At 39.6% G+C, this 12,004-nt stretch overlaps 1 protein-coding gene across 1 annotated transcript; it reads left to right on the forward strand.

Annotated features, from left to right (window-relative positions):
- The first annotated feature begins 3,834 nt into the window (after window positions 1-3,834).
- On the forward strand, window positions 3,835-10,422 carry LOC133999631 (complement C1q tumor necrosis factor-related protein 1-like). Its single transcript, XM_062438882.1, has 3 exons — window positions 3,835-3,926; window positions 8,004-8,207; window positions 8,617-10,422. Exons 2-3 carry the CDS (start codon window positions 8,012-8,014, stop codon window positions 9,162-9,164), a joined length of 744 nt encoding a protein of 247 aa, XP_062294866.1. The 5' UTR covers window positions 3,835-3,926; window positions 8,004-8,011; the 3' UTR covers window positions 9,165-10,422.
- Window positions 10,423-12,004: the final 1,582 nt, after the last annotated feature.

Raw genomic sequence — 12,004 nt, forward strand, 5'->3', positions numbered from 1 at the left:
AACCCCTAATGCAACAGTTTGACCAGTTTTCATGCAGAAACTTTGTGGTAATTTTGCAAAATTGCAAGCTCTCACTAATGTTGAGGAGATTTTGTCAGTTTGTGTTCGTTCAATTTCGACTGAGACTGACATGAGACGGTTAAGCTAGGAGACAGTTAGCCCAGTTAGCTTAGCTTATCACAAAGACTGGAAACAGGAGGGAACAGCTAACCTAGCTCTGTCCAAAAGTAACAAAATATGCCCACCAACACCTCTGAAGCTCACTAATGAAAATGTAATATCTCGTTTGTTTAATCCATAAAAAAACCCAATGTCTCAAAACAACATTCAGCTGTTTTAGGAAGGCAAAGGGCACAACAGATAGCCCCTCGGAAAACCATGTCACATTTTAAATTTTTTTGTACCAAATCTTACAAGTTTATTTGTGAACTAGACCAGCTGTTGTTTGTATCACAAAAATGTTATGTGGGGCAAAGTACATAGGCTAAAATGTATACTATATAGTTTTGGCACATGGTTAACTCACTGACAGGTTTTTCAGCAAACAGCTGTTTAAGACTGAGAGGATGTTGGGGGAGGCAATTAAAAAATTCTACTATGCTGTGGTCAGCAGTCATTTTCAGGTTTTTATGAGTAAATTGTTCCTATATCAGATCAAAGGCGGTGGTATGAATTCATTACGTTACAGCCAGGGAGAAATGGACATGTGCAATGGTATGGTGTGAGACCAGGAAACAGTAAAGAAATGGAGAAATAGATACCAAATAGTTAAATAAGTGCTTCCAAAAGGACTTCCAAACAAAATAAGAACAGAGGAAGGGTACTGATACTGGAGGCAGACAGACAGAGACACAGATTTATGGCTTGAATCCTGAAGACAGCAGAGAGGAAATGTAAACATTTCTCCAGAAGACGATCAGGTTGTTTCAGTCTCTTAATAGTTTACATTGGCCAGAAAGGCAAAGGAATTCTCCTGATGTAACAGCATTTCAGTCTATAAAACCTCAACCCTTGGGACATAAAGGCGGTAATGTTCAACAGCTGTGCTCATGTTACACGTGTGCACAAATCCTGCCCCGGCCTCCTTTTGTTCTGCAACAGAAATCACTTCTAGCAAGTGTCATAAAATAAGAGGGCAGAGTTGATATTTTACTAACCTCTGCATCTTCTACAATTCTCCCGATAAGACAATGAAACTAATTAGAATGGTTATTTAATACATACAGTGAGAGCATAGCTGAGTACATATGTACATACAGCATACTTGTGTTTCTCACAGTTATGTGCGGGGGTCAGTGTTTTCAATCTCATAGTTTGTAGCACTGTGCTACATATCACAATCTCTTTCATTTGTGCTACTTGCACTATAAGCTAGTAAAGCTCTGTAAACAGAACTGCGTTTCTGCACATGCTCAGTGGCGTCTGCCGTACATGCAACTTCTCTCTGGAGCCTGAAAAAATGCTCATTGTTATTAGTCTTTGGAACTGCTTCGAAAAAACAAACATAACCGTAATCTCTAGGGCAAGGGAACATGTCACCCAGCACAACAGTGTAGCTCACTGGTAGTTTTTGGACAACAGAGGTACTGAAAAACATGATATATCAGGCTTTGCAGATACACACAATTCTTCTGAGTAGGATGAGTTCATTGTTGAATTAGCTCTGCATGTGAGATTTGTGGACAATAAGAAAAATAGATACCCTGCTTTATCTTTTAAAGCAGGGATCAGCATTAGGGTCAACAATGTGTCTGTTTTCTCATCACTGCTGAATCAGGGTGGCGATATTGTACAGGCACAATGAAGACACTTCCTAATACATTGTTGATATATTGTATTTCTTTATTTCATTTAATTTATTCAACAATAAAATTGGTTTATAAACTGTTTTAGGATCGTATTTGGCATTATTCCCATGAGGAAGAGAGGGCTAATAGACAGCAGCATGGTACTACTCATCTGGCAAAAAGTTACTCATCAACATGAACATATCCTCTCTATTAGTTGATATTTACATGAGTATTTTGTTTCCATTGTTATCTACCGTAGAGTTATGAAGAGTTATTGTGGCACAAGTTGCTGCCACCATGGGTTCATCAGCAGATAGCACAGACAGCAGAGCTCAATTAACCCTTTTATTAACAAATAAAAACTCACACAGCTCCTGTGTGTGACTGCTGCCGGGCGCTCCGATGCTTCTTAACTCTTTTTTTCCCACTCTGCCTCAGTCCAGCCACTACTGCAGAGAAACAGGAGAGCTTGATTAGACATCTAAGCCCAACTGTGCCAATCAACTCACCTGGCCCTGCGCCTGCTGAGCCAGCTCTGCCCAGCATCTCTCTCCTACAGCTGACTGCCCAAACCACACCCACCCCCACAGTCATGTAAAAGATTTAATGTCATCTATAAGAGGGAAAACTTCAGCTTTCATTACAGGACCAGATATTTTAGTTGGCCAGATTTGGCCCTATTTGGCACTACTTCCCTACCACTGCCTTAAAGCATCATAACCCCAAACGTTCTAAGAATTACTGCCTTAAAAGATAAAACCATTGAAATATGACCCATTTAGCTGCAAAAACAGGAAATTCCAGGGATAAAAACAGACAACAACAAAGACCACAAGAAAAAAACCTGGCTGGTTCATCTGGTTTGGTTTTTGCTCCAACACTACAGTACAGATTACAGAGTACTGTACAATCTTCTGCAGACACGTGGCAAGACAGGTGTGAAACTATCGCAGTAGATAGGAACAGTAATCAGATTCATTATATCTTATTTATATGTCAGGTGCTTAGAGAAAGCAGCCGTAGTTTTGGTGGTGGGTTATGTGGATGACTGTGTATATATGAGAGATTAAAGACTTCCTGCCACTCTACAAGTGCACCTGCTGCTTAGCAACAAGCATATACCCTTATGGTCCAGGGCTGCAGGGTCCCTGTCTCTCTTTGTTTTTGTCACTCTCATGCTTTACATCTGCTGTGAGGTGGCTCTCCGAATTAATGTCCCTGACTTTCTCTCTTGGTGCATCCCTCAATGAATGCATTTTTTAAATGTATCTCTTTATTGCATTTTCTCTGACATTTCTCTTTGTTAAAGTCTTTAATCCAAACCTGGGACAGAACATTACATTCTTAAGGTCTAAAAATATTATTGTTAGAGTTTAATTTATTATTGTTAGTTAGTAGCTTATTGAAAATAATAGAAGACAGCCAAAAATATCCATCTATAATTGACTTCCCACACATTCCCTATTGCATTTGTACTTTTTCTTGCACAAGTCACTCTCTCACTCCTCCTCTCTCACTCTGTCCCCTCTCTCTTTCTGGCTGCAGCAGATGGGAGGAACAACGGGAAGGAATTCAGCACAGAAGAAATGCAGAATCCAGGGGGGGGATCACTGGGAGTTTCCTCATTTTTGTAAACAGACCCTGGAGAGTGATCCCCAATAGTTATGTGCACATTTGCTCCAATAACCACAGTTATAGGTGATTTCATTCATGGAGTTGATATGACGGCAAATACTTTTAAATCAAACTTACAAATCTTGTCTGTAGTTTGATCAGTTTGGACTTTAAACAAAGGAAAGCATTTCAGAGTTGGACACTTCCTGTGCCTTTGTTATCCTAAACCTTTGACAATTTTTGTATGTGGCAGTAAAGATTAAAGGGTCAGGCATTAACTGTCATCCTAAATGTCAAATAAATGGACAAACACCAGTTGCCAGAGTGTACATGAAAATAGGAGGGATCAGAGGGAAGAGGGATTTTTCTTTCTATAGTACTATATACTCACAACTCACTCCCACAGTGAGACACTAAGAGGGAGAGAGGACTGCTGACTGTTGAGGTTGACTGAGGAATTTCTCTCTCCTCCGTCCAGCTGTCTCCTCAGCGGACTGAAGCGGCTGCAGAGACTTGAACAAGGTGAGATTCACTCAGATAAAAGTCTCAGTTATCAGCTGGCAAGTTGCATGAGAACTGACTGTCTGCATTGTGATGATTGTTTAGTAATGAAGTTCTGTTTGCAACTATGTTAGAGCTCGACCGGGCTGTCACTAGAAATCAGATGCAAACATGTTTTTATAGTCTAAATGCATGTCAATCTGCAAAATGTAGGCTTCATTGATGATTATTGTTTTATTTTTTATTTTTGCAGCATGTGTTCCTGTGTGTTCACCAATCTTGTACTTTATTCTTATACTGTAAAAAAAAAAAAAAAAAAAAAAAAAAAAAGGTTGCTGAGGAATACAAAAAACATTATACAGAGTTTTTTTCCACTAAAACCAGTTATGTAATACCCAAGGTCAGTACATGAATCATATCAAACTCACTGAATGGCCATCTGTGGTCCATCCTGGAAATCCTAACAGAACCTTAACACAAGCAGCAGATTTCTACTGCAAGATAAATGACATGTGACAGCACAGCAAATCGATGAACAATAATATTTGGATGCACTGTGCCATATACAGCAGCAAAATTGCTGCTAGAGCAAACACTGTGAGAGTGTGGTACAGGATGTTTATTATGAGTGGGTAAAACAAATATGACAATCCCTAAAGTTTTAAATGACTGAAATTCTCCAACAGTGTAAATACTCTCTGCAGGATTCCCAAGCAGTTCCTCTGTAGAGCAGGAATTAGATATGTCATGTGTCTATAAGTAAAGGTGGACAAAAATATTAAAGACACTATAACGCAGTCCAACAAAAAAACAAACACAAGAAAAAAACATCACTAACTTTACAAACTCAAAATGATCAACATTTTTATAACACAGAAGGTTTCATAGAAGGAGATAGGCTGATTGGTGTAGCCTGATGTTATGTCAAACAGCTATGTTGGCTCAATTATTGATTGTTTCTGGGATCACATAACATATTCACGATCCCATAGGTATCCAGGAACTGAGCAAACCAAAGCAGGTAAACTAAAGGGGGTGAGGAGCGCCTTTCTCCAAGTTTTGTCTGAGGGGAGGCCCACAGGCTCAAACTTTGAAAATCACTGCTCTAACACTTTGCCAAATCCAGAACCTTGCAACCTTCAAAATGATCAAATTTAAAGCAGGAATTCTAGATAGATAGATAGATAGATAGATAGATAGATAGATAGATAGATAGATAGATAGATAGATAGATAGATAGATAGATAGATAGATAGATAGATAGATAGATAGATAGATAGATAGATAGATAGATAGATAGATAGATAGATAGATAGATAGATAGATAGATATGGATGTGACAGCTCGTGGGAAGAAGCTGTCTATTTGTTTTGGTTTTTATTGTCCTGTATCTTCTCCCAGAGGGCAGAAGAGAGAACAGAGAGTGTCCGGGTGTGTGTAGTCTTTGGAGATACAGCTGGCTTTCGGCCAGTGTAAATGTCTGTAAGTGAGGGCAGTGATGATCCGATGACACGCTCCGCTGTCCTCACCACCCGCTGCAGATCTTTTCTGTTCTCCACACAGTGCAGCAGTAGGTCAGTATGCTCTCAATCACTGACTGGTAGAAGTTAGTGAGCAGGTGATGAGCGAGGTGGGCATGTTTTAACTTCCTGAGGAAGTACAGTCTCTGTTGGGCCTTCCGCACCTGGTGTGAGATGTGCGCGGTCCAGGTGAGGTCGGCCGCGATGTGGACACCAAGGAATTTGAAGCTCTCTTTCGACCTCCTCCCCGTGTATGAAGAGGGCAGAGTGCACAGTGCACTTTGATTTCCTGAAGTCCACTATCATTTCCTTGGTTTTAGAGGTGTTTAAGTCCAGGTTATTGTGAAGACAAATGCTGAACCTCTTCTCTGTAGGCTGTCTCGTTGTTGTTTGATATCAGTCCTACTATGGTGGTGACGTCAGCAAATTTGACAATAGTGTTAGAGGGGTGTATGGGAGAACAGTCGTATATGAATATGGAGTAGAGGAGGGGGCTGAGGACACACCCCTGGGGCATGCCTGTGTTGAGAATGAGGGGTTGATGATGTGAACTTTCCCATTCGGACATTCTGTGGTCTGTTGCTGAGGAAGTCCAGAATCCATGTGCACACTGAACTCACAGTGAATTCTGCTGGATTGTATAAGAATGATAATATAATAACTGGCAGGCAAAGGCACACAACTTTAAAAGTCTTGTTCTGTCTGTTAACACCAGCAAAACTCAAGCATTTAGAGAATATATGTTTGTGATCTTTAGCTGAGCTTCTATATGCAGTCATATATAAAGGATGCAAGTGTCAGTATGGATGCAGCTGTCCTGTATAAACACAACAGCACACACTGTTCCAGTTTCAGCACACAGACCGACTGATGAGTCTGGCAGACACCCATGACTTTTCACTTTTAAACAACATTATGCTTGGCTCTCTGTTTGAAAAAAAAAAGCCACTCTGACTTTCTTTGCATTAAGTAAACCATTGTACAGAATCAACCAGCTAATTGGTGATAAATCTGCCTGCCCGCCTTTACCAGGTTTTTAACATTTGGGATGTGTATGAGTAGCATATTAGTTTTATGCTGTATTTTATTGAGTCCTGAGGCACCATTTGGCCTCTTGATGTCAGCTCTGTGGGCGTGAAATGGCAGAAATCTTCTATGGCATTTTCTTTAAATGACCAGTAAATATCCCTGTGAGTGCATGGACAATCAAAAACAAATATGCTAGCTTTGTTGCAAGAGGGCTTCACTTTATTAGTTTTTCCACAGTTCCTGACTCTTGTCCTTGTTCTCAGGGTAACAAATGTTTTCTCTGGCTCAGGGTAGAAGATTCCTCTCTCTTCTCTTTTCCACCGCTGTGGGAATGACATCAAGGACACATAATGATCTCATTTTCTGAGCAGCTGCTTAACAACTGATATTTCAGCGAGGACATGTGTTTCATCAGTTTAATGGATTAATCTTCACTGCTGTTGCCACAAGCAAGTAAACAAAAAGGACTTTCATCTTTTATTTAAACAAACTAATGGTTCTTTTATTCCTATTGTTTGTGGGTGAATTTAAATGGACAATTATCCAAAATAAACACTTCCTTTATGATTGTCGTTACCGGCCAAGAAGCTTTAAAAAGGGACAAGTGGGTTGATTGCTTTTAAAGCTGTCCATGGTTCTGTTCCTTTTATGCAGGATTTCAGATATTTTAACCCCATATGCACCAAGACCACTTAGATTTTCTGAGATAAGGACATTAAATACACCTTGCCTCTTAGTATCATGTCCAAGTTTTAAAAGTCTTACAAGCCAGCAAACAGCTTGATCTGTCAGATCAAACGTGTAACGTACATTTTCCAATACTTTGTGACTAAAAACAACTTGCAACGCAGCTGGACTTAAAAGATCACGATCACTTGAAGAATCTCTCTTGTCAGGCTTCAACTTGTGTGTTTGTGAACAGTCAGCATCCTATGAGGATTCTCACATGATCTTGTGATCTCGCGAATCCTCTTGCCTCAAACGGTAAGGCGGTGATTGACAAATGTTTTATCCAATCACCTGTCAAGTATTTTTTAGAATCATTGACGGTGTACAGTCAGTGGTTAGAATGCTGGCATCATGTTGCCTTTATGTACAGCCTCACATAGCTGGCATCTTGTTTTTTCTCCTTTAATGCTTTTTTTTAACATTTAGATTTATCTAAATTTGTGAAGCAATTTACATCTGTGATTTTGAAAGTTGCCCTCATGTCTTGATATCTAAAATGGAAGAGAAACCAAATATAATCATACTTCCCAGAGTCTAAGTAGCAACATTTGTAGCCCATTGTACACTGATAATTATATATTGTATCTTTTTACATTGCTATGCAGGTGAGAGTGTCTTTAATAAGCAATTTAAAACCTGCCACATGTGACCACACTTTCTGTCTGCTCACAACACTGCTGCAACACTCAACACTTGACTTAAATTTGTCACAGTGAGTGATGCAAAATACATTTTTAAATCACTTGGATCCAGGCCCACCAGCAGAAATTAATTCAAAGCTATTCCAGTCGAGTGATAATTTCCTCTGCTCATACTGTAGGCACAGCTATGTTCGGTGTTGTCCTCCTTCTGTCCTTCTCCTCCCTGGTGGTGCTGGTACCTCCTCCCAGTGCCCCTCCTGTAGCCTGCAGGCACTGCTGTGATGACATGGAGCCAGCAGAGGGCAGTGCAGCTCAGCCTCCCACGGGATTGTTCAGCCATGTGCCAGAGGTCCGCACCTACATCAATATGACCATCCTCAAAGGTACCACATGTACAATAATGGGACATGTTAGGTTTCATGTCAATTAGCAGCGATTGCAGACCCCCAAATACTATATGTCCATCATTACACAGTTATATTCAACAGTTTCTCTTGGTTGATTCAGTTTATACACCAAACACGGCTTAAAAGGATAACTCCTAGTATTTCATGTTGCTTTGAAAACTGGCTGGTGGCTCAGTGGTTCAGTGTCTTTGAGTTTCTCTGCAGTTTACAGTCTGTGCACCCAAAAATCCCACATGTAACCCTAAAATACTTCAACAGTATCAGAGGATGTATCATGTCTTTGGTGTCTTAGTGTTCGGCTGTTTTTAACCCTATGTTTTTTCATTCTGACGTCAGTAAGCTTACATATTATTTCTGATGTTAGTGTAATTATCACTCTGCACAGGTGATAAAGGAGAACGTGGTGATAGAGGGACACCAGGTAAAGCTGGACAGGAAGGTCCTCCAGGCTCCAGGGGTCCCATGGGCCCAAACGGCAGTAAGGGCGAGGCAGGTCTCTCAGGAGACCCCTGCAAAGTCCAGAATGCTGCCTTCTCTGTCGGCCGTCGTAAATCTATCCACAGCCTGGAGGCCTACCAAGTGCTGGTATTCGACACAGTTTTCGTCAATCTTGATGCCAGCTTCAACATGTTCCATGGGAAATTCTTCTGCCAAATCCCGGGAATCTACTTCTTCAATGTCAACATTCACACATGGAACTTCAAGGAGACGTACCTGCACATCATGCAGAACGACACAGAGCGGGCCATAGTGTACGCCCAACCCAGTGACCGCTCCATCATGCAGAGTCAGAGCCTAATGCTAATGCTTGAGCTGAACGACGAGGTGTGGGTCCGCCTGTACAAAAGGGAAAGGGAGAATGCGATTTACAGTGACGACGTAGATGTCTACATCACTTTCAATGGATACCTCATCAAAGCCAAAAGTGAGTGAAAATATGCTAGGGAATCAGATTGGTTGTATGGAAAGCACATACAGTGAACTGACAATGAGAAGGATACAATTCACATTGAAGTTGTTCTGTTCCTCCAAAAAAAACAGAATATCCAGCATCAAAATTGCAGCAGGAAAATAAATATTACCACAGTGAGAACATGTGAAGTTACATTAACAAATTGAAATGGAAAAGCATCCGAAATTTTAAAGTAGATTAATTTTCTTTTTAGCTATTGCCTGTAGGCTATACCACAACTAAAAAAGGGCAATGTATGGTTTCATATTATTTCAACATTTAGGAAATAAACTTACTCTTTCTTTGCTAAAGTTAGATGAGAAGATTGATACCTCTCTAATGTTTGTACAGTAGCTAAATATGTAGCTTCAGCCAGCAGTCAGTTAGCTTAGCTTAGCATAAAGACTGGAAATGAGGGTAAGTGTACACATGACAAATAATTGGCTATTTAAAAAAAAAAGTTTTACTTTTGGTTCTTGTACAGACTAAACAAACAAGATAAAACATCTTTAGAAGCACTACATTGTGTTAGCTTAAGAGAGGGTCTGGCTATTCCTTTCACTCCGTTTCCATCTATGCTAAGCTAAGCTAACCAGTGTGTAGATTTGGCTATTTAAGAACTGTGCACATGTGTTCTCTTCTCATCTACCTCAAAGCCAGAAAATTAAGTAAATTTCCAAAAATGTCAAATCATTATTTTAGCTATAGAGCTACTGAGGTTCCCTTCTGAACTCCTTATATGAAAAACAGGTTAAACAATCATAGTTTTATAGAGATTCAGCCCATTTGAGAGAGGGCTAATAATTTGTATTTTCTTGCTGTAATGAGAAAATAATGATTTATTTAACAGGATATGGTATGAACAAGCACACTTTATCACTGGTAATTTAGACTGTTACTGTTTGTGGTGCTAAAACATGGTGCTAACTGAAATTGGTGAAAATTAAAATATGTCTGTGTTTGAGTTTGTCGAACTGCAGCTTCATCAGGAAGCATGATATTTTTCTCCCATTATAATGAATGGCCTGGATTGACTTTCAGATTGCATTGAGTGAATCATGTTTAGTATACTTGAATGTTTTGTGCTAAACATGTTGCCAGAAGGTGCTGATTATCTTCCCTCACCCTCCTTTTTTTATTGTAAATATGCAATGAAACATTAATGGAGATTAATGCTAACAGTGCTTTGTACATAAACTGGTTTCCCAAATGCAATATAAAGCAATAATAGCAAATCAAAAGTATAACTGAATATATTAATAAAAATACTGAATTCAATACACTCAATTGTCTTTAATACAGTTCAGCCTTACCAAAGTGGATACAATCCAGCAAATTCAACGATGGCTCATGAATGAACAGATTAAACTCCAGGGACCAAACCCCAGAGGCATAGTCCTACATAGGACCTACATGGAGGAAGCTTGAGGATTCACATTAAAAATACCCATTAGGCAATATTGTTCAGATGACACTAAAATACTCAGTTGTCCATGTCAGACAGTGGGAAATACAGTTAACTTATACAATACATACTGTACATATTCATTTATTTTTTTATTTTTTTATTTAATTTGTTCATTGACTCAGATTTTCGTCAAGTTTGGCCAGGGTCTGAACAGTCACATAGTGTATCAGTGATTATCTTGGTTTGATTAAGAGAAATGTTATAGTCTTGATCTAGATTTGCCACTACAGAACTAGGTAAACTTGAAATTTGCAAATGTCAGGGGTAACATGTGTAGAGTTCTTTGTTTGCAAGGTCTGATTGTGAGTGTCATACAGTTTGTTCCCACCATTACTGTCTATGACAACATGACATGACTAAGGGACTACCACAGGTGTGGGTAGTGTTTACACACACTAATGTAAAACTAAAAATTATTTACTTTAGGCAGGTAGTTTGACACAAACATGTTCATGCAAGATATTGCTATGATTATCTATGGCCACAACAATATCAATAACAACAAACTTCTGTCCTTGAGACTGTAGCTGGATGTCAGTCTAAAGACATGGCAGTGAGACTCTAGTGTGTATTCCCCTTGGTGTGGTTCGTTTGGCAGGTGCGAAAGCAGCAATCGCACTCGGGTGTGGACCCTTGTTGAAGAGGTTGTATTGATCCAGTTAGAAATGAACTCTGGTAGAGTTCATTTGAATGAAAGAATGTGATCCAACCTTGATGCGACCCAACTGCAGGAAACTGCATATTTTGGAACAAACCAGGTCCATTTTGGACAGCTATCCTGGAAGAAAAACAAGCTCTACTTTCTCTGCATGCCACATTTCTGACCAGTGAACGGAAAGACAGCTTCCACACAGCTTTTGTTGATACATTTTTGTTCCCTTGATATTTTGCCTGTGTGAAACCAAGCTGACCCAAAGGCAAAATGCAACAAAGTAGCAACTTATTCAATGATTTGGAGTAAAGCAAACAAACTATAGGTGTGGCAATGCCCTAAGTGGTCCAAATCAAACTGGGATTTGTTGCTGCACAAATCATATGTAATTTTCTCTTTTTGAGAGAATATTTTCAAGGTCAGTGCAGAGAGTAGGAATTGTTGCAGCAATAAAGACCCATTTCCACGTACACAATGGCAAATCAGTGTTGAATTGAGACAGACTTGAAAAAACCCTGAACCTATCCTTTCATCCATGCAAAAACCAAAGTGAAAAAGTGTGGTTGCCTGGCAACTTCATAGCGATGACAAGTCTTCAGGAATTCTGTGTGCCTGGCCGACAAATAGTCACCATATGTCGTTTTTGCCTTCCAGTTTCCGTATAGATTAAACAAATATGTCATTTAAAAGTGGTATTGAGC

This window comes from Scomber scombrus, chromosome 18 (genome assembly GCF_963691925.1).
Source record: "Scomber scombrus chromosome 18, fScoSco1.1, whole genome shotgun sequence".
NCBI classification, from domain to species: domain Eukaryota; kingdom Metazoa; phylum Chordata; class Actinopteri; order Scombriformes; family Scombridae; genus Scomber; species Scomber scombrus.